Source organism: Penicillium solitum, assembly GCF_028829755.1.
Source record: "Penicillium solitum strain IBT 25940 chromosome Unknown utg000009l_segment0_segment0, whole genome shotgun sequence".
Classification (NCBI taxonomy): Eukaryota; Fungi; Ascomycota; class Eurotiomycetes; order Eurotiales; family Aspergillaceae; genus Penicillium; species Penicillium solitum.
In genome coordinates this window covers 4099034-4123179 of record NW_027072128.1, presented here as the reverse complement: position 1 = coordinate 4123179, position 24146 = coordinate 4099034, and the positions used below count along the sequence as shown (strand labels likewise).

Genomic DNA, 24146 nt, shown 5'->3' with positions numbered 1-24146 from the left:
ACTCTGGACAGGACGGTTTTGCTGTCCATTGCGACCAGTGTCGTCCAGGGTCGACTGCGGACTGCAACCGACGGCAGCGACTCATCAGTCATTAGTAGGGCCATTGTGATTACTACGGCAGGCTAGTCGACCGCACAGGGAGGAAGAGAGAGAGAGAGAGAGCTTCCCAACCACCAACAGACAGTAGGACGTGCGGGGTGACCGCTGTACAATCGTTGGCCGAGCACCCAGGGAAGTGGTACCGTGCGAATACTAGGAGCCGAATTCACTGCGTTTTCGCTAGAGCAAGGGAGTTTGGGATGAGCGATCCGCTTCTACCAGACTTAATAATATTTTCCACGTTTATACCTAGACTAGGGAGCTCTCTGGAGGGCTTTATGTGGCATGACTCATACATATTAGTCCACGCTCTAACTAGTTAACTAATTACTTGGAATTTTTCGTCATATAAGAAGCCCCCCTTTTCCCCTCCTACTCTCCTCTGTGTTTGAGCGCACCATTTGCCTCACCTTCCCTACCTCCCCTAACCCTTTCTTTCTACTATGGAACACTTCCAACATACCGCCCACATCGGAACCCACTCCTTGAGCTACGCATTGCGGGGTATTCCTCGGCAGCCCGGCGCTCCGCTTGTGGTGATTCTTACCGGGATCACCAGCAGCGCGCTAGAATGGAGCGCGGTGTGTCGACATCTCGAGAATGAGGCATCCGTGCTGCTATACGAGCGGACTGGCTACGGTCAGAGCGAGGCATACCCTACTGCCGAGCCGGACTCACTAACAATTGTGGATGAGCTGTCTCGGCTACTCGCCGCCGCGGCCCTGCCACCCCCGTACCTAGTGGTCGGTCATTCCTGGGGCGGAATTATCGCGCGGGAGTTTCTTGCCGCCCGCGGGCACGAGGAGATCTGTGGGATGGTGCTGGTGGATGCCGTACAGGAGCGGATGCTCTTCGAGACATGGCCCGATCCCTGTATCGCAGCCGTCACGGCGGGGCTGGATTATATGGAAGTCGTCGGGCTGACCCGCGATTATCGACTGACGGAGGTCGAGTGGGCAGAGCTTATGACGGAGGAAGCTAGCCCACACCATACGCAACAGGCCACCCGCGAGCTGCCCTATCTGCAGATCAGCCGCGCCGTCCTAGCTAAGAAACAGCAACTCCTCCCTGGGCGAGACCCCCTCCGTGGCCAGCCGCTCAGTGTGCTCCGGGGCAATTCGCATCAGGACCAGGAGCGGATGTACCGCCGGGGTGTGGCAGAAGGGTTGGGGACTGAAGCCGAACGAGCGGCCTTTCGTCACTACCTAGAGCGCTGGGACGCTAGTGAAGAGGCCTTTCAGTGCGAATTCCTGAATCTGTCGAGTAACGCGCGCTTCTCCACCACGACTCAAAGTGGCCATAATATTCAGATCACAGAGCCAGAACGCGTCGCTGATGAGATACACTGGGTCCTACAGAGAGCTTCATCCGTTTCCAGAAAATTGCCATCTGATCATCAACTAGCGACCTAAAGGCTAACTGTCACTGAACACCATCTTGAACACAGATTTTGGCAGTGCAAAATACGACATGCTCAGACATCCCGTCATCTCTAAGTACACTCTCTTTACCTAATTATTTGCTGAACTTTATTTTGCGGGACACTATGCCTTTTACAGCTAGACTACCACACTTTCGCCAGTATCCTAGTACAGTAATAAATAATGCCAAAAATGTGCGAAGCTTCCACCAATCAGCTCGCATGGCTTAGTGGTAAAGCGCATGACTAGTAATCATGAGATCCTCGGTTCGACTCCGAGTGTGAGCATTTTTTGCTTCTCTCTGGCTTGTTCTGACGCCCATTAGAGGGAAGGATGCTTAGGATAAAGTGGAAGAAAGCTTCACCCGAGGGGCCTAGAGTTTTGGTTATATATCAGACGAACGTTCCAAGGTTACCGTCACCTAGAACAAGATCAGCCTGCAAGAACCCATGACCAGCCCTTCTATAAACCTTCTCCTGTCCCTTTTTCATTTAGCTTCATTCCCGAACTCCTGCTCATCTCTTTCTTCATCTGTGGGTTGCATATCCCTATCGCCAAGTGCAAAGCTAACGTGTATGTTGGTTTTTTTGATCCTCTTGATCTTACGGATCTCGAGGATACTGGGATAACTAAATAGTGAACCCAGAATTAAGAGGAAGTTTCCATTCAGTAGTGTCGTCCCTCAAGCCCAGATTTACGATATGCTTTCATTCACAGCCGAACCTATATAGCCGCGTAGATGGTGGAAAACGGTGAGGCTGTTAACTGATTTAAGAGAGGTGTAAATCATAGATAGTCACATAAGGCTTGAAATGAAGATGAAACTTGCCATCAAATTATTTAATACTATGGATACAGCTAGTATTTACGGTGTTTATTTCTTAGACTGTGAGTAAATTTGCGATCTTAGCTCGCTTTCCATATGGGGGAGGGACTAAGTGACTATCCACTAAGGGAATCATACCTAGGAGTTTCGACTCGGAGACCTATGAGTTAGTCGAGCGAGTTCCCAAGATCGCCTTGGCAGTACTATAAACAGCGGATTGAACTACGAGGCGTCATAATAATATATGATTCATGCATTCCCAATATAGTTATCGGAGTTTGGGAATTGATACCATAAGATATGACCCTAAACAAGAATTGGACCTCTTCTATCAAGTCCCGCAGCCAGATCTTTGATATACCTAGATCCGGACATGTCGTCCAAAACACACGAGGCAGACCGGGGTAAACGTACCATTTAGTTCCAATACATATTTTCTTCTTTCGGGAGTTCGTTAAATAGAAACGCCTCCCCCCGTCGTGGGATCATATCTGCAGATATAAAATGCAGCCTTTTGTGCTATATTAGTATGAGATTTGAAAAGCAGCGGCGCAAAGCGATGTTCTTCCAGCGGAACGCCGTATTTAGCTGTCACATAAGTTCGATCAGATAACTGACCGTACAGCGTAATTGATTTAGACCTACCTACACAATAATCAGTTAGCTTTCTCACTAGACATAGAGAATCATTGATCTCATCCACTTATAAGATACGAGCCAAATTATTTTGCGGATAAACATCAGGATGATAGAAGCTTCCGGCTAGAATAAAAGACCCATCAACGAGGGAGAAAGTCCTTCTTGAGCAGCGGTGGAGTTGGCCCCGGTAAAAGTTCCCCCCAGTAAGAATCCTAGCTGTAGGTTGATCTGTAGCCGGGTAGATCTATGAAATGCAGCCTTTATTGTCAACTCTCTTTTCCTACATTTAGAACTCTTCATTCGTGAAAACTTACCTAGCGGATAACAGTAAAGCTGACTTCAAAGCCGACCGGGGATTTGTGCCTGAGAGCCAAACGGTACTCGACATGGAATAATGGGATGATAAAATAAACAGGATAGCTGGAGGAATTCAACGATATCATTGTCCTCTGTGGTGCAAGGCCATACGCGTAGCGAAAATCAAGGATATCTTCTGGCGGCAAGGCGGTGACGACTAGGTATATAGTAGTGAATCTCCAGATCATAAGAGTACGAGAGAGCTGAGTTCGGCCGGGGTCTGGCTGGGCAAGTGTGGGGAGTTGTATCGGGGTTTGGAGCGGTTGGAAACTATAAGCATTACTTCCTGGACTCAGGCAATTCCCAACAGTCAAGAAAGTGACGGTCGCCTACAGTCTATATCATTTTACTGCTTTTCTCATGTTTACACCGCTAGCACACCACGACAAGGAATGGGTTTTTAGTATTTTTGTATGAGCCTTACATATAAAAGGTAGGAATGGTGACCTTCACTTTTTCCTTTATGTAGGCAAAGCAGCGCAGAACTTCCACCAATCAGCTCGCATGGCTTAGTGGTAAAGCGCATGACTAGTAATCATGAGATCCTCGGTTCGACTCCGAGTGTGAGCATTTTTTGTTTTATTCTTATTTCTACTCTTTCTAAGAAAACAACCTTATGTATAATGCTGGAGAACAGCAAGCAAAGTTACTGCTCGCATGGCTTAGTGGTAAAGCGCATGACTTGTATATTCCCATTAGGGATGATGAGATCATGAGATCCCTGGTTCGATCCCGGGTGTGAGCTTTCATTTTTATTGCTAGTTCGCTATCACTAAATGACTCCATTTTGTTTTTGCGTGGGAAAGATACAGGCATTCATTTTATTACTAGAATAAAAAGCTTATTGTTGAGCCACTGGACTAGTCTGACATTGTATATTATACTTTCTAACAGCCCTATTGGACATACTCATGCTGAATACTTTTACAAGGTTACATGGTTCTATATACACAAGCCCTCCCCCCACCACAATGGGGCAATTTCGCATTAAGGCTAGATTGCTTTATGACAAGAGTGGCGGACATGCATCTAGGTAATCCTGGATGTTGATCGCCGAGCTCAACTCCTCGTCATGTTAGCCGAATCTGTTTCAATCAATCTTGAAAACAAGTGAGGATTAAAAGAGAAGGGGGGAACCCTCTTAGATATGGGTGTGCATCAGCAGCGATATGGCGAAGCTGGGTCAACAACCATGGAAGATTGCTTATATTACTAGTGAAACCATAGGAGCAGTTGGCCATATAACCCCTATAGCCGCTGCAAACTAGAGTACTGGTAGCAACTGCCCAGGTGCATATATAGTAGTGTTTTAAGACTGGATGTGTGGCTGCCTGAGGCTCTCCTGTTTACCAGGACTTTGCTCCATAGACCTTTCTTTCTTCGATCACAATCTTTATCCCGGCTTCGCCATCAAACTTGCCCTCTTGTTGCCCTTATTAGGAATATGTAGTACCACTACCACACCGGAGGATTTTCCGGACCAATTTCACCTACTATCTCCTCTTCAAAAGGGGCAAGAAGTTGGACCCAAAAATGTCTGCGTTGTCGGATTATAATTGCGGGCCTGTCGGTTGGGGTCTTATCCGCAATCCCCCAGAGTGTGGAGGGAAGGATTTCGACGAGCCCAATGATGATCGATAGAGTCATGTCCCCGGATGTCACCTCCACACCACGAAACACGCGAAGAAGCCTGGTAAAGCTTGATCGAGCCAGACTGTGCTGGTCACCCGGACCAATCGGAAACACCGAGGGTTTACCTACGGAGTCGATGTAATGGATAATCGGCACTTCTCTGGAGAAGAACAAAAAGCATTTAATTAGCCTCCGGGGCCCCGGTCTATGAGTGATATCCAGAATGGCGGCTCTTGTCCTTTTGGGTGCTATTCTGCTGAGAGCCCTTGGATTATTTTTGTCGAATACTTCATTACAATGAGTCACTACGAAGACCCTTTTTCCAATCAAGATCAAGCAGACGGAGACGTGGAGAAGCAAGATGATAGTGACGGTGAAATCCGTTCTCCTGGGGGTACTCCTCGACCCAGCCGCCGAAAGAAAGAAGGTGCAGATGGAGCTGTCAATGGACACGACAGAGAAGAGTTGAAAGAATGGGAATGCTATGATAAGCTAGGATACTCCTATCCCTGGTGGAAGAAATGGGGTATCATCTCCGTCATTTTTGCTGTCCAAACATCCATGAATTTCAATGCCAGTTTCTATGCCAGCAGCATCACATTGTACGCGACACATTTCAGCATCTCAGAGCAGGCCGCACGTGTTGGCCAGATGGGGTTTCTCATTGCTTATGCATTTGGCTGCGAGTTTTGGGCACCCTTCAGCGAAGAGTTTGGTCGATGGCCAACAATGCAGCTCAGTTTGTTCTTCGTCAATATCTGGCAGATCCCCTGCGCTCTGGCTCCCAACTTTGGCACCATTGTTATCTGCCGCATTCTCGGTGGTCTATCATCCGCCGGTGGTTCTGTAACACTCGGCATGGTAGCAGACATGTGGGAGCCAGAGTACCAACAATATGCTGTGGCCTTCATTGTGCTATCTTCCGTGGCAGGCTCGGTAATTGCCCCAGTCGTTGGGGGCTTTGTGGCAACCTTCCTGGACTGGCATTGGAATTTCTGGATTCAGCTTATCCTTGGAGGGTTTGTGCAGATATTGCACTTCTTCATTCCAGAGACCAGATGCAGCATCCTTATCACAAGAGAGGCCAGGCGAAGACGGAAAAGCGGAGATATGGTGTGGAGTGGTGATGAGCTGAAGAAAACTCGCATGTCCTTCCGCTGGGTGTTCATGGTTTGGATACGTCCATTTGTGATGTTCGTGCGCGAACCTATCGTCTTGTGTCTCTCTCTGCTCAGCGGCTTCAGCGATTCTCTAATCTTCACTTTCCTTCAATCGTATACCCCGGTATACAAGCAATGGCACTTTACTACAATTACAACTGGACTTGCATTCCTCCCGTGAGTATGTACGATCTTTGAATTTAGGATGATTCTAATTATTTGATTCTACAGACTTCTTGTGGGCTATTTCATTGCCTATTTTTCATTTATTCCATGGATTCATAAACATTGCAGAATTAGAGAGAAAGACCCAGATGCTCTCCAGCCAGAAGCTCGGCTTTATTGGTTACTATGGGGTAAGTATTCTCAGAATTGTTCTATTAGTCTCATTACTGACTCGCAACAGTGGCTCCTCTGCTGACAATTGGCCTATTTGGGTTCGCGTGGACTAGTCTTGGTCCGCCTCATGTCCATTGGATTGCGCCTATGATCTTCTCGGCCTTGATTGCCATTGCCAATGTAAGTGAAAAATGAAGGAGATCCATATCCATTGACAAAAGACTGAGAAGGTATTCTGTGATCAAGTACGCCATTTACATGGCCACAATTGACTACATGATTGCCGCGTATGGTCCATATGCGGCCTCGGCCACAGGAGGAAACGGATTCGCCCGTGATTTCCTGGCCGGTATTGCAGCGATGTATTCAGTGCCCAGTAAGTCACCACAATCCTACAGCAGAATACGCTCTGACCGAAAAACACAGTGTACACACACATGGGTACAACACACCACCTTGAATGGCCTTCCACCTTCTTGGGATTCATGGCAATCCTCTTCACCATTCCAATATACATATTCTATTGGAAAGGTCCTAGGATTCGGGAACTGTCACCATTTGCGCAGACCTTGGCCTCCGACAGAAAGAAGGCTGGCCGGAGGGTTTCTTCCTGTGGTTCCGGTGATCCAGATCCCGTTGAAAGGTATCTGTCTGGACGGTCCTCGGAGGAGACCAGAACTAGATCCGGTTGAACTATCAGAACGGTGGAAATAAAGAGTATGCATTCATTGGCACAGGATGTAAGAATCGGTTGCATTAAAAAGCTTTTCTTTGTTTTTATGGAGATATTTTTCGTGCTGATCTCTGTTTCTGTTAGGCCTTGATCACTGCTAGACTAGAAAACTAGGTTAATTTTAATTTTATTTTGTTATAATGTTACAATGAACTTGTTTTCAAATACTCTGGAGAGTGTTCGCTATCACACACTAGGTGTGCGTGATAGAAGAATGCCATCATTCCATCAAGCCGTAGCCATGTCATAGCCAATACCTCGGAAATAATCCCCGATGAACCACGAGTGGCGATATTCTCAGTATCTTATATAAATGTTCTTTGCTCATGAGAGTGTTTGAAATTAGGTATATAAGGTATATAGACATTTAGTCACAGTATAGTTCATGGTCCCTCCTGATGTAGAACCAGAAATCAAGTAAAATCATTGATTCCAGGAATCCTGGAGTTTCCGAATGGCATATTCAGTAGTCCAACCCAAATCAGCCTCAACTCCCCGTAGCAGATCAATAATAATCTGATGTTCCTCGGTATTTTCAAGACACTGCCCGACGGCGACAAGAAGCGGCACCATGAATATGCGAACTCCACCCTGGGGGCGGCCCAGTGCAATGCCGCTGACTTCACGGGAACGAAACTCGACCTCTTTCGTAACCTCCCGGTACCCTTGTAAGCGGTCAAATGCTGTAGACGGTGCGCTGATCACATCTGCCGGACGATTGAGCAATAATGCGATGCGCCCAAAATGGTAATGTTGCATGGCAGCAGCACAGGTTGTTAAACTGTGAAAGATTTCAGGGAATGGCAAGTAACTGCCTTCGGAAGTCTTTGATATGTCCTTGGGGCGTTCGATCCGCACAGAAGAACGGAACGTTTCGGGCACATTTTCAAACCATGTTTGAAACTCGAAAGATAGTTTGAGCCATGTATCTGTGTCCGGATATGGCAATTGAGTGGCGTTTGGTGATGTGCCCGGAATCTCGGGTGAAGCTCCCGGTGGAGATCCTGTCCACTGCGCGAGCTGTAATTGTTTAGACCTGGCGAGAAAATTGATGACTTTCGTGACAAGCCAGATCAAGCCATTAGCAGCCTGATCTTCCCGCGATAGAGTTGACCCATTCCGGATAAGATGAAAGTCTTTCTGGTCATTAATTGAAATTCCTGCTGCCCGCCAGAGGGGCAGGTTCTCTGGGTCGAAGTGTGTAGGTGATCGGGTGAAATAAGAACCGAGATAGTCTTGGCGAGCGAAATTCCAGAAGGCAGCCTGGATGCCATGAGAAAACAGGGCGGATGCTGCCGAATGTAAACTGAGAAGAGACTCAAACAAAGGGCGAATGCGAGCAAGTTGCCTGGGTCTAAGTGTTAGTAATAACAAAAACAGCCATTAACGAGGATATCTTACATGTGCCACTCGTCCCCGGGCATATCTAAGAGCCTATACATGGTAAGAAGCGTAGCAGTTGCCAACATCTCCTCTGTCTTTCGAATGATCGCCACATCGTTTGGATCTTCACTCCCGGGATTCATGTTCGCTTGAGTCTGACCAGAGCTGATCCATCGACCAACGATCTCAAAGGGGGATTCCAAAATTGCCGAGCTAGACACAGTGGTATAGCCATCGGACGTAAGGTTATTCAAATCTGAAGCTGCCAGGTAATAGTAATTGGCAGCCTTCAAGAACCAGTCAACTTGAGTTGAATTTGGGTAGGTTTCCGTAGTCGCAGGGCTCGTGAACATTCCACCCGTGGAAGCCTTGACTCCTTTCAAACGAGCTAGGTGCTTGGCCGCTAACGCTGCAATGGCGTACTTCACGGACAGATTGTTGATGGCTCGAATAGGAGCATGGACAGTGAAGAATTTCTGAGAATCGGATAAATCCAACCTAGTTACATTATCAATACACTGTATACGCAAAGAGAGACGTCAGCTGTACGCACCATGGACCTATTACCTCAGAGTAATGTCGAGTGAGGAACGCGATCTCGTGTTCCGTTCCAGTCATGAGCTCCGAGAAAATATCTTGGAATTCGTCTTTTTCGCTTCGATGTGATGAGCTCTCGGAGATGACCCTGTGGTAATCGGGGTGCTTATGTGGGATTTGGTTGTAGGTGTTATCAAATGTTGGGAAACCTCCTGTGGCCGCAGTTGGTGAAATTGACTTATAGATCGTGTTTCTTGTAGATCCGCTGCCTTCCTCAGTGGCAGAGAGGGAGTTTGGAATAGAGATAGCTGGGCTTTCTGGGGCATGCATGGTGGTTTGTTGGGTACTCCCCATAGCAATCTCTGGCCGGCTAGAATGACCAGACATCTCTAATACCATCTGGTCATCTCGCGAGTCTAACCCCGTGGCCCCCATCTCGAAATGAAGAGCGGGATTATCTTGCTCTTGAGGTTGATTCCATTGCAAAATTGGCTCACTGAGTCCTACTTGTGAGCTTTTTGGCTGCGTTGAGTCTGATGTCAGCTCTGCGTGGGCCTATCATATCACAAAGCATGAGTGTCTGGGCATAATTATAATTGGCAGTTTGACCTACATTGCTTGAATTGAATGATGAGCCTGGTCTTGGATGAGGTTCTTGATATGGAGCATAGCGGCGCCTTACTGTGGCTCCTTGATCGATAAATTTGCGGGTTTGAACATACCCTGGGCATTCTACCCCTGCGGTGGTGCACCGCTGACAATGAGGGCGAGTCTCATCACACTGCCACAGGTTAGCAATAATCTGCAAATTTATGTTTGAAAGTTGAACTAACCTTGAGATGCCTCTTTTTGCAACGTTCGCAAGCTTTGTTAGATGGCACCCCAGGCATTGTGGGTTGTATCGTGATCTCCAGGGCTTAGTGCTCGGTTTTTGAGGTCATGGGGGAAGCTCCACTTTGCGTCTTTATAATACACACAGCTACTTCACATTTCGAAAATACATCGAGCGAAGATGTAATTCGAGGGTATGAAATCTAGAATGAATGATGCAAGATACGTGCCAGGCCCGCCGCAGGCCCGCGGGCTGAAGGGTCGATTACATAAGCAATCGGGAATTTCTCGCTCGGAACTCGGCATTTGGTCACGTTTTCCCTTGTACATCCTGTCGTCATCTACTTTTCTTCTAACAAAAAAAACCATACATCATGTTGCGGACACCGTCAATTCTCGTTGATAGTCAATATGACTCATCTGCTCCATTGATCCGATCTATTGAAGATCATGATCAGATACGATGGGGCTCAATATCTTCAACACAGCCTGTTCTTTCAGGCCCCGAACAAATTCGCGTATATCATGAATGGATTGGTGTGCCACTATATCAAAACTGACCAGTGATATCTGCTAACTAGTTATCGCAGATGCTGGGAAGCCTCACAATATAGTTTGTTGGGAGTGTCGTCTCCCTGACAGTCTGATTGGTTGTCAGACATGCTGTAGATCCTATCATACTGCATGTCTATTGGATGTGGTTCGCTCTGCAAATAACTTTCATTGTCCGTCTTGCCGGGCCAGAGCTTGGGATCGTGCACCGCCTCAGTTTCCTGTGCCGTCCCCAGCCCCAAGTACTGGTGGGACAACCCCAAGCAGCCATCCAGACTCGTCTGGAAATATTCCAGTCCGTGGTGATAGAGCACCAACGGCATCACGGCGTAAATCGTCAGCCCCACGGATGATGCCCCCTACTTTGAACCGTGTTGATGAACTCAATTCTCGCGGTACGCCAGCCGAGGTATTCTCTGTGGCAGAGACGTACCCTCAACTTCTGGAATATCTAGCGCTACCAGATAATGAGACAAAGCACCATGCCCAACCATCACAGTTCAAGCATCAACTGGGGATGGCGATAAAAGAGATTGAATCAAATCGGGCATCAATACGAGACAAGGTGAATATCCGAGAGGACTATTCACGATTACAACGCGAGAATGCACAAATCAAAGCATGCCTTGATTCCAAACGCTCACCCCGAGATACTGCCATTCCCAGCCCTTCGGCAGTCGCACACGACGTCATCTCAAGACCGGCGTCCGAGCAAAGGGGGAAGGCCTGGGACAGCCTTGCTCTTGACACACTTGACATGTTTTGACTGTTCGTGTCTGGCTGCACGAAGCATTTTTGACTCATAGCCAACAAGGACATTGAATTTCAATGAAGAGTTGCAACTGCAGCAAAAGAACATACATTGAATGTCTTGAGCTTTCCATTTACCCGACACGATCACTTTTGATGGGCTTGATATTTGCCGAATATCATTTCTCGACGTTCTAGATGCATGTTGGAAATCCTGCGTTTCGTTGAGAAAGGTTTCCGACCGGTCGATCATAGTGTTAATCATGTCACCGTCACTCTCTCCATATTTTTGACACAAAATAGCGCGGAGAAGGTTACATGAAATAAAGGCTTTGGCTCAGTCTGGACTCGTTGGCCCTCGGAACTGACGGATCACCCCCCCCCCCTGGAGAGACAACGTTCCCCGCAGCTCGGAGTAATTGGCTCCCCCTCAACCTCAACGATCGACAGCCAGTCATGGACCAGATCATTATGAAGTTTTTTTTTTCTTGGATCCTTGTTCAAACATCCTCCTTGCGTACCTTCGCGCTTTTCGCTCTTTGGCCTCTCCCAATGTGGGGGGCAAACGAGCGTGGCAGAGTGTACTCCGTATTCCCGGACCAGATGTGGTAGATGTGACACCACTTTGGTCGAGGGTTGATGCTACGTGCACTGGTGAATCGCTGCATATTGTCATTCGGCCTAAAGTCCGAAAAGAATACAAAGGAGGTGACTGGCAGTTTCCCCAATTTTTGTCATTTCCCTCGAAAGGCAGTTCGCATGCCGATCTGGGTTGGAATGTTTTCCCCGCGACTTGTTGCCAATACCTAAATAAGGAGCTTAAATTCCGTAGTGGAACGCGTGATTTCTAGGTCTTAATTATAAATTGGACAGCTATTGGATTATCTTTGTGTATGGTCGAGGATAGTTCCTGGATCCATTATGCCATTACAACATCCCTCCCTCCGCATGTGGCTCCTCAGTGGTATTGTGACAGCCCTCTATGCTTCGAATGTCATAGCCACAAAGGATGCGTCAGATGATTTTGACGTCTTGAAATATGTCGATCCTTTGATTGGCACCGCGAATGGAGGTTTGTGTTGAACATGACAAGCATTTCTGTCTGCTAAGGCTGATAACTCTTATAGGCCATGTATTTGCTGGCGCGACTTTGCCGTTTGGTGATTCATACCATACACCCTGTTTTCATCTATCAAGGCTAACAAATACAGGTATGGCCAAAGCCGTGGCGGACACAACAGGCGAGAATCAGGCTGGCTTCGCTTATGATACGAAAGTTGTGACTGGTTTCTCACACATGCATGATTCTGGAACTGGCGGCGTAAGTTTTCGCAGAATATTGGAGAACATGCCCTGTATCTGACTGGTTCTAAAGTCCCCATCAATGGGAAATTTTCCCATCTTCGCGCAAGGAAATTGCCCGCAAGACGATATTAACCAGTGCAAATGGCAACAATCGGACAGAGCAGCTGCCTGGGAAAGAAAGTCACCCGAAGCTCGCCCAGGGTATTTCAGCATTTCATTGGCGAATGGCGTTCACGCGGAAATGACAACCACAAATCGATCTGCTTTATATCGGTTCACGTTCAATGAAACCTCCGGCCAGTCGCTCAGTCCAGTAGTTCTTCTTGATCTGATGGATTTACCACAATCTCGAACAAGTGGAAGTGCCGATGTGGACCGATCAACCGGGCGTATCACGGGAAGTGGAACTTTCAGCCCGAGCTTTGGTATCGGCAGTTATAAGTCATATGTCTGCGTTGATTTCAAAGGCGCAGAGCTTCGTGACACAGGAACCTGGGAGAAAAACCAACCCAACATCAACAATCGGACATTGACACTCGGGTCTGACGCATCATCCACTCTCTCGGCCGGTACATTTGCCAGATTCCACGCCCCCAAGGATAACAGTATTCTTGCTCGCGTTGGTGTCAGCTTCATAAGTGCTCACCAGGCTTGCTCGAACGCGGAGCGAGAACAACCCGACTTTGACTTCGAGGGCACTGTTTCGGCTGCTGAATCTGCTTGGCGAAAAAAGTTGGATGTCATTTCTGTGGATGCAGATGGAGTTTCATCAGATCTGCAAACGGTATTCTGGAGTGGAGCATATCGAACATTCATCAGTCCCCAAGACTATACCGGTGAAAACCCTCTGTGGAAAAGTGATGAGCCGTATTATGACAGCTACTATTGGTGAGTCAACCCCCCGTCAATAAATATGACTAGCATGCTAATAATATGGCCCAGTATATGGGACTCTTTCCGCAGCATTCATCCACTGCTGACCCTGGTTGATCCTTTGTCCCAGTCCCTCATGATGCGCAGCTTAATCGACACCTATAGACACGAAGGATATCTGCCTGACTGTCGCATGTCGCTTTGCAAGGGATTCACGCAGGGCGGGTCCAACGCAGATGTGGTTATGGCAGATGCGTATCTGAAAAAGGTTCCGGGTATCGACTGGGACACTGCATATGAAGCTGTTGTCAAGGATGCAGAGGTAGAGCCCAAAAACTGGGATGTGGAAGGCCGCGGTGGCTTGCGGAGTTGGAAAAATCTTGGCTATATTCCTTTTGATGACTATGATCCCGATGGCGAAGGTACACACACTCGGAGTATATCGCGGACGGTGGAGTATGCCTACAACGACTTTTGCATTGCCGAGATGGCACAAGGCATGGGCCACCAGTCCGACTATGAGAAATACACAAAACGGTCTGGAAACTGGGTCCACATGTTCAAGCCCGACCAGAAGTCAAGCATCAAGGGGGTCGACACCAACTTCACTGGATTCCTACAGCCTCGATATACGAACGGCACATGGGGATACCAAGACCCAATATTTTGTAGTCCTCTTTTGAACTTTACCTCATGCTACCTCAATCCTGATGGCCATGAGACCTATGAAGGTAGTGCATGGATGTATACCTTGTGAGTGCTCACTTGTGATTTATGCTTCTTATCCTCGTAACTAACGCTTTACAGTTATGCCCCCCACGACATGGGCGCTCTTATCAAGACGCTTGGCGGTGCTGAATCCTTCACCTCTCGGCTAAGCTATCTCCATGACTCTGGTTTGCTCTATGTGGGAGATGAACAGGCCTTCTTACCCGTTTATCAATTCCACTACTCGGGACGGCCAGGTCTCTCGGCAAAGCAGAGCCACTTCTACATTCCATCCCAATTCAACACGACAGTCAATGGGATCGCCGGCAACGACGATAGCGGAGCCATGGGCTCATTTGTTGTTCTGAGCATGATGGGTTTGTGGCCAGTGCCCGGTCAGGACGTTTACCTGATCACTCCTCCCTACTTCAAAGAAGTCAGCATTCGAAATGCCCTCACTGGAAAGGTCGCCACTATCCGCAACATCAATTTCGATCCTAGTTACAGGTCCATCTATATCCAGAGTGCCAAGTGGAATGACAAACCATGGTCAAGGAATTGGATCAGCCACGAATTCTTCGCTGAGGGTGGTGTTCTTGAACTTGTGCTGGGACCCAAGGAGAGTGAATGGGGAACTCATATTCAGGATCTGCCGCCAAGTTTGAGCGATTATCACTAAATTGTTAATTGGGGATTGAGATGCAACTGTGCTGAGAGAGTGGTAGTTCGAGATTGTCCTTAGTACCTACAAGAATAGTCCGCGGCTTATACGGCCTCTGTAAGACTTTAATGATCGGATCCATGTATTTGTCCTCAGATTATATTAGGGATGTTGTGTGTAATAACATCCCAACGTGTTTTTGCTTGTTTTTCTTTTTTGGATGTCCCTTTTTGATGTTTTCAATGTATACAAAGGCAGTAAAAGCATAAACTGTGCAGATGAATTCTCTATGTACATTCAGGGACTACATGGTGTATATAATTAAACCTTTGCCATGGATAGGACCGAATATGGACATTGGGCATCATTCTGTTCATTCGCGCATCTCCGACTTTAACACATAAAGTAGCCTCTTGGTTTATCAAATCACGAGGCAGCATCTAAGGTAGAGTGTATCCTCCATCAATAATGAGGTTTGCACCAGTCATATAGCTAGATGCATCTGAGGCGCAGAATACGTAGGCCTAGATGGGGATTGTCAACCGATGTCTAGAGGGAACTGGATTTGTGAAACCTTACCCCCTTCAACTCATAAGATTCGGCCATTCTCTTGGCAGGAGTCAAGTCGTACCATTTGTCGCGCCATTCCTTGGGGAAGGTATTCAGAATGTCGGTAGCGATGTATCCAGGGGAGATACAGTTAACTCGACAGTAGTCAACCCATTCGACAGACAAGCACTTGGCGAGATGAACAACTCCTGCCTTGGACGTATTGTACTATGCAATGATGAGCGACACGCAAAAAGACCATTTTCAATAGAGCAATAGAGAACATACTGCCGCTTGCTTCTGTGGGATATTGACCAAATTCGCACTGACGGAGGCCGTGAAGATAACATTTCCATGGCCCTGTACCTTGAATATCCGGCCGGCAGCTTGGGCAGAGTAGAAAGCACCATCAAGATTGACCCTCATGATCTCGCTCCATTGATCGGAGGTGTAGTCCTCGGCGGCGACATTCGAGACAATCCCAGAGTTGACGACCATGATATCAAGTTTCCCGAAATCCTTCACGACCTGCTGCACAACCGCCTCGACCTCAGACTGGATGGACACATTGGCTTTGTACGCTGCCGTGCGTACGTTGTTAGTAGATGCAATCTCGGCTGCAATTGTATCGGCGGTATGGGATGTATGATAGATCAAAGCGACCTTTGTAAATTGTTAGTTTGATTGTTTTGTAGAATCAGATAGTGTGGCTTACATTTGCACCGGCTTCAGCCAATGCCCTCGAGACTTCAAGGCCGATTCCACGAGCGCCTCCTGTGACAGGGTGTTATTCGAGACATTCTTGATGATCGGGAGATAGCGTACCAGTCACAACTGCGACCTTGCCCGTGAGGTCGAAGGCCTTCATGACATGCTGATTTGGGGGCTGTGCGAGGACCATTTCGTCGTATGAGTAGGTTGTCGCTTGTACTCGAGATAATAATATGAGCTCAATTAAAACAGCAACGAAGAAAATAAATGGATGTAAGCCATGTGCCCCTCTAACCCCCGCACCGGGCCATCCCCGACATGTCTCCAATCATTGTGACTTCATCCTGCAACTAAAAACCGACCGGACCTTGGCGAAAGCGACGTAACGTTGATGGATCCGGAGTCGTGTCCACTAACAACCTTGAGTCTTGGGCGGTTGGTTCATTTTCCCGTTGCTTTGGTGTGAATCGTTGACACGGCCAGCTGATGTGGTTGGGTGAGAGGCATTGAGATGTCGATTCACTTTTTTGAGACCCTTGAACAACTGTTTGTTCTCCCGGTTGAGCTCATAAGCCCAGAGGAGGGCGAGGGGTTCGTTGGATTTTGTATTTTCCATTGTGAAAGATGGGATCGAAGAGGTGAGGAAAAGAAAGACGGAGTAAACTGATCAACCGTGTAGTCGGCTTATCTTTACCCTGATTTACCTACATACAGATGTACATATACATAATCTAAAGATTATATTAGAATGGACTTTATAATAAGAATAACCAGGGATTCATTGATATCAAACTGGTTCATAAAGCAGCATAAAAGTGCAGAAACAACAAAGAAAGTGCTAGGCTTTATGTACTTTGTGTATCTGGTCAAGTGTCGAGACATCGAATATTCAAAGATGTCTGTCCTTTGGGGTGCTCCCCTTATTCACTCATGGCATCACCCTCATCCTCAGTGTTGGCCTCATAGATCGCCTCCTTGGTCTGAACCATGTGATCATCATCGTTGGCCTTGGACGCGTGAGTTTCTTCAACACCTTTGGCGGATGCTTCCATTTCATCAAGCTTCTTTTTCATGCGCTTGAATCTCATCTGGGCAGCATTGTTCTTGATGCCAAAGTATTTGGCAACGGCTGGAATGTCAATCTGCGAGTTAATATTGTGAGCACAGTTCATGAGATTTAAGCAAAATTAGTCGAGCAAAACACAACCTGAGCATCTGAGACCTTGTGGCAGGCCCACAGGAACAAGAGCTGCTTCTTCAGATCGGAGTCTCTGGGTTCCTTTGGCTTGGCTGGGCTTTTTCCAGCCTTGGGGGCGGGTTTATTCGGAGCCATTTTCGCTGGAACGGAGGTGTAATGTCTGTGTAAGTAGATTGCAAGTGTGAACTGTGAGCTGTGAGTACTTTAGATGTAAGGAGGTTGTTATTTAGAAAAGACCTTGGGAAATAACAGTGAACGGTGAACTTGAGGGAGAAGGAAAGAAGGAAAGTGAGAGAGGGTGAGTGCAGGTTCTTATAGTGGCATCACTCACAAGAAAGCCATGTCTCTCTCACCTTACATAAAATGTCATTTCAGCAAATTGGCTTTCGGTATTACAGATGGACTCATGTGTAATGCCATTCTATTTGTATGTATATTAGTCTATCAAAATTGGGGTATAGTGACCATGATCGAAACGAAATGTCTAGAAACGCTCGACTGAGTGAAGAATCAAACGCCTTTCGTCTTCACGGACTCGAGGTTCTTGACTGGATGTAGAAATATGGGAGGAAGGCAGATTCGAGGGTTTTCCTTCTCCCACTGCATACAATTAGCACCAGAACATGTCAAAGGACTCCAAGAGCAAGAACTCACCTCTTTGGCGCCGTCATAACCTAGCCAAGTTCTGTATAGCTTCTCCGAAAATCGAGAGTTGAACATGAAGGTCGTGTTGTATATGATATCGTCATGCTGGCCCCAGCTCCAGATGCTGTTGAACCCAGCGTTGACCTTGCCAGGTTCACCCGGGTTGGCGCGGCGGTTCAACTCCTCAGGGTCCCATTTGGCATCGTGATATACCGGTTGAGGAATCTGGACCGCCTTCAGACCATAGTACAGAGCCCAGGATAAAGGGGACATCTCAGATGCGAGACCAACCCCGGATTTTACCTTATCCTTATGCAACAAACCGAGAAGTCGCGCCGAGATGCGAGACATTGCCACGACAGCTGCCCAGCGTGGAGTCTCCTGATCTTGAGGGAAGTTGAAGACACGATCACGGAAAGGCCAGTCCGTACCGACTGGATTGAAATGGGGCAACCAGGTGATCAGATCAGCTTCTTCATCCACACCCCAGCTCCCTGGCTCATCTTCTGGGTGTGGCACGGGGGGCATAATGGCTTGCCCTTCGATGTCGATGCCCTCTGCGGGGCAAGGACCCCAAACACTGCCGTTGTCATGTTTAGGCATTTCCTCGTCCACCTTCTTCATGAACTCTTCCCAGGTGCCATGAACAGTAGGAATATAGAAGTGAGAGTTACGCTCCCAGAGATATTTGCGTGGCTGCTGTTTTGCAAACTCTGTTGCCTTGTGCAAAAGGTCGTACATATGCCCGGTATATCGCGAGTCCATCTCAAACTGCCAGACGTAGTCGTACTGAGGGTGTAGTCGTGAGAATATCTGTGTGGGCTGGAAATACTGTAATATCGCTCTAATATAAATGTCAGCAGGGAAAATCTAGCTCTGAGGGCCGCGCACACATACACATGAACATCAATCCCAGGATACCAATCGTTTAACATATCCGTGTTAAACCATACCGCCAGGTTGCGCAGCTCCTGTGGCAAATGTTTCTCGTTGAATGCCTTCCAGGCGGCATGATCAGTCTCTTTGGGTAATTTCTCCCCCTGGCAGTCAATCAAGAGAATAAGCTCATATTCCGCACCCGAGTAGAGTGACAATTCCATCATCATAGATCGAATGTGATACAAGTCGTTCTCGGTGTATTTCATGCCGATCCAAGATCGCAGTATAACGGCTGTCCGGGGCTGGGCCTTGTCTGTTTTGTTCAAGGGCTCGCGAGGCTGTACATCTGAATCCAGTGACTTGTACAGTGCGGATATCTTCCTTTCGGACGGTTGCGTGCGATATCGAACGCTATTGCGTTGTAGACACTCATGTTGCAAATGTGCCCAGTCCACCTGTTCCCAGTCTATTTCGGCGGCCTCATTGGAACCGAATGTACCATTCCAATTATGGAGTCGAGTGGATTCGTTGCCCTGAAGGTAACCATATGCGCCATATCGGGAATAGCGATCGGCGCAGAGACTGTTATTCAAATTCCACGACTCATATGAGCCAAAAATTGGTGTTGGGAAACCTATAGCCTCTGATTAGTTCTCCGTCCATTCCTAGATTATTGCTCTTCGCACCTGAAGCATTCCAGCGGAACCCGCTCATCATCATATCTTCATCTTTGCGCATCAGGAGTCGCCCTTGGGGTCCAATGCATGGCTGATATGGTCCCTTTGACGTCGATATCCATTCCGCACTATCATAAAGTGGATAGGGGTCATTGATGACTTGAGATGAAAGTCGAGATTGACCGGCATAATCGCTCGGGAACGGGTCAACGGATTGTTCTGTAGGGCTGATACAGATCAGAATAGACCAATAAGGGGAAACACGAAAAGGGCGATCTGCAGTTACTTTGACAGCTTCACTCGTAATGGAACTACTAGAGCTTCTCTGTAATAAGGAACAATCAAAAACACCACCAGGCATAGGGCAGCAATAGCGAAACGCCTTGGAGAAGCGAAAAACCTCCGCAGCACCGCGAAGAAATCCATGAGAATCTAAAGTCTGCAAGATCTCAAGATTAATCTGGGAGCCTTGCAAGTTTTGTAGCTCTTGCGAGTCCCCCCAGGACTAGTGGCTTGGCTTGGGTTCCTCTACATGTTGTGTTCGGCCAATGGTAGAGAGAGAACAATGGAGACTGCCGATAAACCCGACCAGTACGGAGTAAAGGAAAGGATATCTGGAAGAATATGAACTAAAGCATTATTCCTACCTAAGTATATTGTAGTCTTTTGGCCAATATGAAGTTGCTTTTTAGGATATTAATGATTTTCGTAGGCTGGCATGGAGATCCGGATGTCCCCGGATCTGCTGTTTTATCTTTGTTGATCTTTTTGTAGCCCTACTTGGATTTATTTGATTTAATTTTATAGATAATTGATAGAGGAAAATTCAACAGCCAGAATATGTACTCGTCTTGATAGGGATATCGCTATGTACTCAAAATAATAAACCAACATCGGATACAGACATGACTCCAATCAGCCCACTTTGACAGGCATTCCAATATGGTTACACGTATCTCTTCCAGAATCCATCATGGAATTTCACTAGTCAGTCGCAGTTCGTCGACCCCATCCACTGAAGAATCCTCCACCGCCAGTGTTGCTGGGCGGTGTCCCAAGTGTCTTCGAGGCTTCGATGGGAGATTTATTCGCCAAGCTGATTCGCGACTGCGATAATCCAACAAAGGAATGGCGGTTTTCGGGATTGGCCGCCTGGGAGGACTTGATCATTTTCCGGAATGAATCCAACTTGCCCTTTACTTCCTCAAGCTCTTGCCTAGCAACCGCCTCTGCCGTCTTAGCAGTAACCAACTCCATGAGCAACGCCTCTTCGGCAGCAGGTTTGCTACTCTCCGTTGACAAAACGCTCTGGAGGCCCAGACTGCTTGTTCGTCTGTTATATGTGGGACTTTTGGCAGAGTTGGTGCGGGCTAGTTTGAACTCGCGCAGACCACTAGTGGGTGATTGACCCTCCCCGGAGTCAATCACAGAGGAGGTGGTTGTGTCTAGCGGCGTTTCGGATATAGGAGTTTTGAGGGTACGCAGCTCCCGGTTCATGCGCTCGAGCCGCTGTCGCTCCCGGTAACCGTCTTGAATCCGGCCTCGGGCTTCCCGTAATTGGTCTTTGAGGGACGAGTTCTCCTGCTCGAAATCGTCGATGCGCCGTGTGAGGTTCAAGCAACGACCGGCTTCCACCTCGTGCATTTCCTTCCATCGAGTAACGTCGTCATTGAGCTGGAGCTTGGTCTGGGTGATCGAAACACGCTTCGGTTTAACTGATTCAAAACGTGCTTGGGCTTTGGCTACTAATTCGGCCGGTTGTGACTCAGTCGGCTGTTCTCTGATTTGGTTCAACAGCTCCTTGGCCAGGGCATGGTCTTCCTCCCGTTCCTCTCTCTCCTGTTGTAGTTCACGTGTGAGGTTAGCTTGTTGGCGCTGAAGATCGCTGAGCGCCATCAAAAGTTCTTCAATCTGAGTGTGAAGATCGCGGTCTTTGTGATGGGAAGACATGTTGGATTTCACGCGCGATTTTTGATTATCGACGCTAGCCCCAGCCGTTGATAGTTCGGTGGCAGCAGTACTTGCGTCGGACGCGGTTTCAATAGAGTTGAGAGTGGACGTCAGGCTCTGCTTGGAGGTAGAGCGACGAATGGTACTGTTCTGACGTGACGGGCTAGTGTTCGGATTGAGTGACTTGACCGAATTATGAGAGTTTGACGAGCCAGCCCATAGCCGTCCAAGGAAACCAGAGGCCGTTGCCTGCATCTGCGGGAAGGAGGGTCCGGATGGGGAGCCTTTAGACTGATTGTAGCTGGCTTCAAGGGCTTGGAGACTCTCATTCGTCACGAGAGACGTAAGAGACACGAAATCATTAACAAGATCATCAGCATTGAAGGCGTATCTGAATATCACAGGTTAGCGGAGTTCTTTGTTTCCAAGATTTGCTTTGTGCGACGCTTAAAAACTTACGTGTCCCACAAGCTTCGAGACAATAACAGTTGCATCACGTCCTCAAATTCGCTGCAGGCCAAAATTCTCTTCTCATTGCGCTGCATCAGGGAAAGTGCGACTCGCATCAATGTCTCGCATGCGCCTTCCAAAAAGATGACATCATAAATCCTAAGGAGCATCGGCAGCGGACAGGCTACCGCAAAGAATGAGAGGAACCACTGCGATACATAGACCGGCTCAACGTGCAGTGCTTCGAGATGTTGGAACAGGACCGGCCTGTGCCGTGCTAGCAGATTCTGGAACTGATAAACATGAAGGTGAAGACCCGAAAGGTCTGGAAGATAGCAAGTTCGGAGGTTATAGTGGTCCATGAGGCTAAAACAGGTGACACATTAGCACGATTTCTCCAGGTTATATCATCGTCCAAGGAGACCTTACCGGACAAGAACGCAAAAGGCCTCGGCATCTGTCATGTGCATGAGCAGAGGGCCTACCACAAATCCAAGACCTTGGCAGTAGCCAATCTTGGTATCATAAAGACTGAAGCATCGCAACACTCGCCCGAGCATTTGTTGACCCTCGCCGTTCGGGTCGCGGAACATTTCAACATTGGGAAAGCTGCGACCGATATCTTTTCCAATTAGCCCATCGTACGGACTGCTTTCGCCCGAAAGTCTCTGGAATTCATTCAACAGATTAGGATCGCGTGCGCCCGCGAGGCTAGGCCACACCACTCCTCGCAATGGCGGAGGCACACCCCCTTGAATCTTATTCGAGGTCAATGTCGGCAAACGCTGGGCAGTCTGGTGGTAATCGGCGACAAGTGCAGCCCAAAACTCTAACTCGGTCATTGGAGGAGGGGGTAACTGCGAGTATCGCAGCTCTGCCCGAGTGGGATCCCTAATGAGTCGCTTGATATGGTGTAGTGACTCAGAGCGGGATTGCCGCTGGTGTATCTTTCCATGGGGAACCTCGTGTATCCCGGATTTGGGGTTGGTCGCCAAAGCATTGTTTTCTTGTTCGAGCCGAGCGAGGAGCAGGGCCGTGGACTAAAATTAGGTCAAGAATGTCAGCACCCCCGGATTCCAGAATTCTTTGGAAGCTTGTCACACTTACTTCATCGGACCCCTCCCCACGCGGTTCTTGTTCTTCTGTCTTATCAAGGTTCTCCCAATCCACCTCATTGTCAAACATCTCGCCTGTCTGTCTGCCCCTGTCCGCGCCTCGGGTTTCGGGAGTGGGAGTGGTCCTCGCTGCGTCCTGTAATGGCACCGGTCCAAATGACTCCTCGCTCTCCTTCTCAAGATGGGTAATCTCCACTGGAGTTGGAGGGATGTTAAGAGTGCGCCAATCCGGTTGGGTGTGCTCTGAACTGGATTGATTATCCGATAACGCGACGGTGACCATCGAATCATGGTTAGGCGCGTGACTGCCGCTGGGATATTCTGGCTCGGAACCTTCCATTGTGACGCGATAGGTAATAGAGTAGGTGATTGGAAGGATGTAGACGCGTTGTTGACGTTGATATCGGAGGATAGCAGGGGGGGGGCTTATTTTCAGGCGGGCTTCAACTGCATAACTATGCACTTTCCAGCACTTTTCGAGTATTTCAAAACCAATTCCTTCCAGCAGAAGTGGGACCTGGATATGATTCTAGACTTGTATCCAGTACAAGAAGAGAAAAGGCTGGAGGGAGAAAAAAAAGGGAGTCAGGAGAGATCCCACCTATTTCGTTAGCCCCCCCTTTAGCTTTCCCCTCGTGGAGTCTCGGCCTCCGTCGATCATCCTCATACACCGACTGTTTGACCATTGAAATGGATATATTATAGATTATCTGGGAAATTAATATTGTGACTACGTATGTATATTGAATATTGTATCAAATGTAAGATAGTGGCATTGATTTTATAGCTGTTCAACCCATAATGGTTCCACGTAAAACTAAGTACCATCGGAAGGATTTTAGCACAGTGTACTACCCTAATATGTGATACTAGTATGCCTGAAGTCATGATGATCCCTATATGTACATATGTAGGGACTGTACGGAGTATGTCTTGCCGCTATTTCAACTGCATATTGCCTGCAGGTACGTACAGCCTCTTGTATTTGGATTAAATGTCAAAGGGGGCACATTATGTACAATACAACCCTGTAATCTTTGATACAGTAAAGTGTGGTTCGGTAATCTTTTATCACTTTCAGTGGCTATCAGTTTATCCGTAGCCAATTTTATTGGTGAAATATTCCGGCTTATATTGAAATACCATTACCACCCCCTGGCTTGTCC

At 47.8% G+C, this 24146-nt stretch overlaps 11 protein-coding genes across 11 annotated transcripts; 5 read left to right on the top strand and 6 right to left on the bottom strand.

Moving 5' to 3' along the window:
• Window positions 1–542: 542 nt before the first annotated feature.
• On the top strand, window positions 543–1511 carry N7455_012665 (alpha/beta fold hydrolase; the record flags this gene model as incomplete). Its single annotated transcript, XM_040952810.2, has 1 exon — window positions 543–1511. The coding sequence occupies one exon, from the start codon at window positions 543–545 to the stop codon at window positions 1509–1511; it is 969 nt and encodes a 322-aa protein (XP_040816946.2).
• A 2244-nt stretch (window positions 1512–3755) lies between these two features.
• N7455_012664 (uncharacterized protein) lies at window positions 3756–4084 on the top strand (the record flags this gene model as incomplete). The annotated part of the gene is made up of 3 exons (XM_065606942.1): window positions 3756–3775; window positions 3812–3903; window positions 3948–4084. 3 exons carry the CDS (start codon window positions 3756–3758, stop codon window positions 4082–4084), a joined length of 249 nt encoding a protein of 82 aa, XP_065460108.1.
• A 1187-nt stretch (window positions 4085–5271) lies between these two features.
• N7455_012663 (putative MFS multidrug transporter) lies at window positions 5272–7250 on the top strand (the record flags this gene model as incomplete). Its single annotated transcript, XM_040952533.2, has 5 exons — window positions 5272–6311; window positions 6366–6490; window positions 6541–6653; window positions 6720–6849; window positions 6900–7250. 5 exons carry the CDS (start codon window positions 5272–5274, stop codon window positions 7163–7165), a joined length of 1674 nt encoding a protein of 557 aa, XP_040817061.2. The 3' UTR covers window positions 7166–7250.
• Window positions 7251–7629: 379 nt separating this feature from the next.
• N7455_012662 (Zn(II)2Cys6 transcription factor domain-containing protein) lies at window positions 7630–10160 on the bottom strand (the record flags this gene model as incomplete). Its single annotated transcript, XM_040952798.2, has 5 exons — window positions 9960–10160; window positions 9740–9907; window positions 9143–9681; window positions 8608–9087; window positions 7630–8554 (listed from the first exon to the last, which is right to left on the bottom strand). The coding sequence occupies exons 1-5, from the start codon at window positions 10014–10016 to the stop codon at window positions 7630–7632; spliced, it is 2169 nt and encodes a 722-aa protein (XP_040816851.2). The 5' UTR covers window positions 10017–10160.
• A 162-nt stretch (window positions 10161–10322) lies between these two features.
• Window positions 10323–11275, top strand: N7455_012661 (PHD finger protein; the record flags this gene model as incomplete). The annotated part of the gene is made up of 2 exons (XM_040952521.2): window positions 10323–10494; window positions 10548–11275. Exons 1-2 carry the CDS (start codon window positions 10332–10334, stop codon window positions 11273–11275), a joined length of 891 nt encoding a protein of 296 aa, XP_040816918.2. The 5' UTR covers window positions 10323–10331.
• A 932-nt stretch (window positions 11276–12207) lies between these two features.
• N7455_012660 (glycoside hydrolase family 92 protein) lies at window positions 12208–14824 on the top strand (the record flags this gene model as incomplete). Its single annotated transcript, XM_040952640.2, has 6 exons — window positions 12208–12331; window positions 12387–12419; window positions 12471–12580; window positions 12635–13452; window positions 13507–14190; window positions 14245–14824. 6 exons carry the CDS (start codon window positions 12208–12210, stop codon window positions 14822–14824), a joined length of 2349 nt encoding a protein of 782 aa, XP_040817072.2.
• A 422-nt stretch (window positions 14825–15246) lies between these two features.
• On the bottom strand, window positions 15247–16356 carry N7455_012659 (SDR family oxidoreductase; the record flags this gene model as incomplete). Its single annotated transcript, XM_040952675.2, has 5 exons — window positions 16181–16356; window positions 16071–16129; window positions 15644–16018; window positions 15386–15583; window positions 15247–15330 (listed from the first exon to the last, which is right to left on the bottom strand). The coding sequence occupies exons 1-5, from the start codon at window positions 16254–16256 to the stop codon at window positions 15247–15249; spliced, it is 792 nt and encodes a 263-aa protein (XP_040816846.2). The 5' UTR covers window positions 16257–16356.
• Window positions 16357–16478: 122 nt separating this feature from the next.
• N7455_012658 (uncharacterized protein) lies at window positions 16479–16682 on the bottom strand (the record flags this gene model as incomplete). The annotated part of the gene is made up of 1 exon (XM_065606941.1): window positions 16479–16682. The coding sequence occupies one exon, from the start codon at window positions 16680–16682 to the stop codon at window positions 16479–16481; it is 204 nt and encodes a 67-aa protein (XP_065460107.1).
• A 304-nt stretch (window positions 16683–16986) lies between these two features.
• Window positions 16987–17238, bottom strand: N7455_012657 (uncharacterized protein; the record flags this gene model as incomplete). The annotated part of the gene is made up of 1 exon (XM_040952618.2): window positions 16987–17238. The coding sequence occupies one exon, from the start codon at window positions 17236–17238 to the stop codon at window positions 16987–16989; it is 252 nt and encodes an 83-aa protein (XP_040816798.2).
• A 536-nt stretch (window positions 17239–17774) lies between these two features.
• Window positions 17775–19891, bottom strand: N7455_012656 (DUF3405 domain-containing protein; the record flags this gene model as incomplete). The annotated part of the gene is made up of 5 exons (XM_040952813.2): window positions 17775–17864; window positions 17919–18753; window positions 18807–19422; window positions 19475–19692; window positions 19752–19891. The coding sequence occupies 5 exons, from the start codon at window positions 19889–19891 to the stop codon at window positions 17775–17777; spliced, it is 1899 nt and encodes a 632-aa protein (XP_040817066.2).
• Window positions 19892–20449: 558 nt separating this feature from the next.
• N7455_012655 (putative GTPase activating protein (Evi5)) lies at window positions 20450–23320 on the bottom strand (the record flags this gene model as incomplete). Its single annotated transcript, XM_040952738.2, has 4 exons — window positions 20450–21806; window positions 21875–22231; window positions 22295–22905; window positions 22973–23320. The coding sequence occupies 4 exons, from the start codon at window positions 23318–23320 to the stop codon at window positions 20450–20452; spliced, it is 2673 nt and encodes an 890-aa protein (XP_040817035.2).
• Between the last annotated feature and the right edge of the window lie 826 nt (window positions 23321–24146).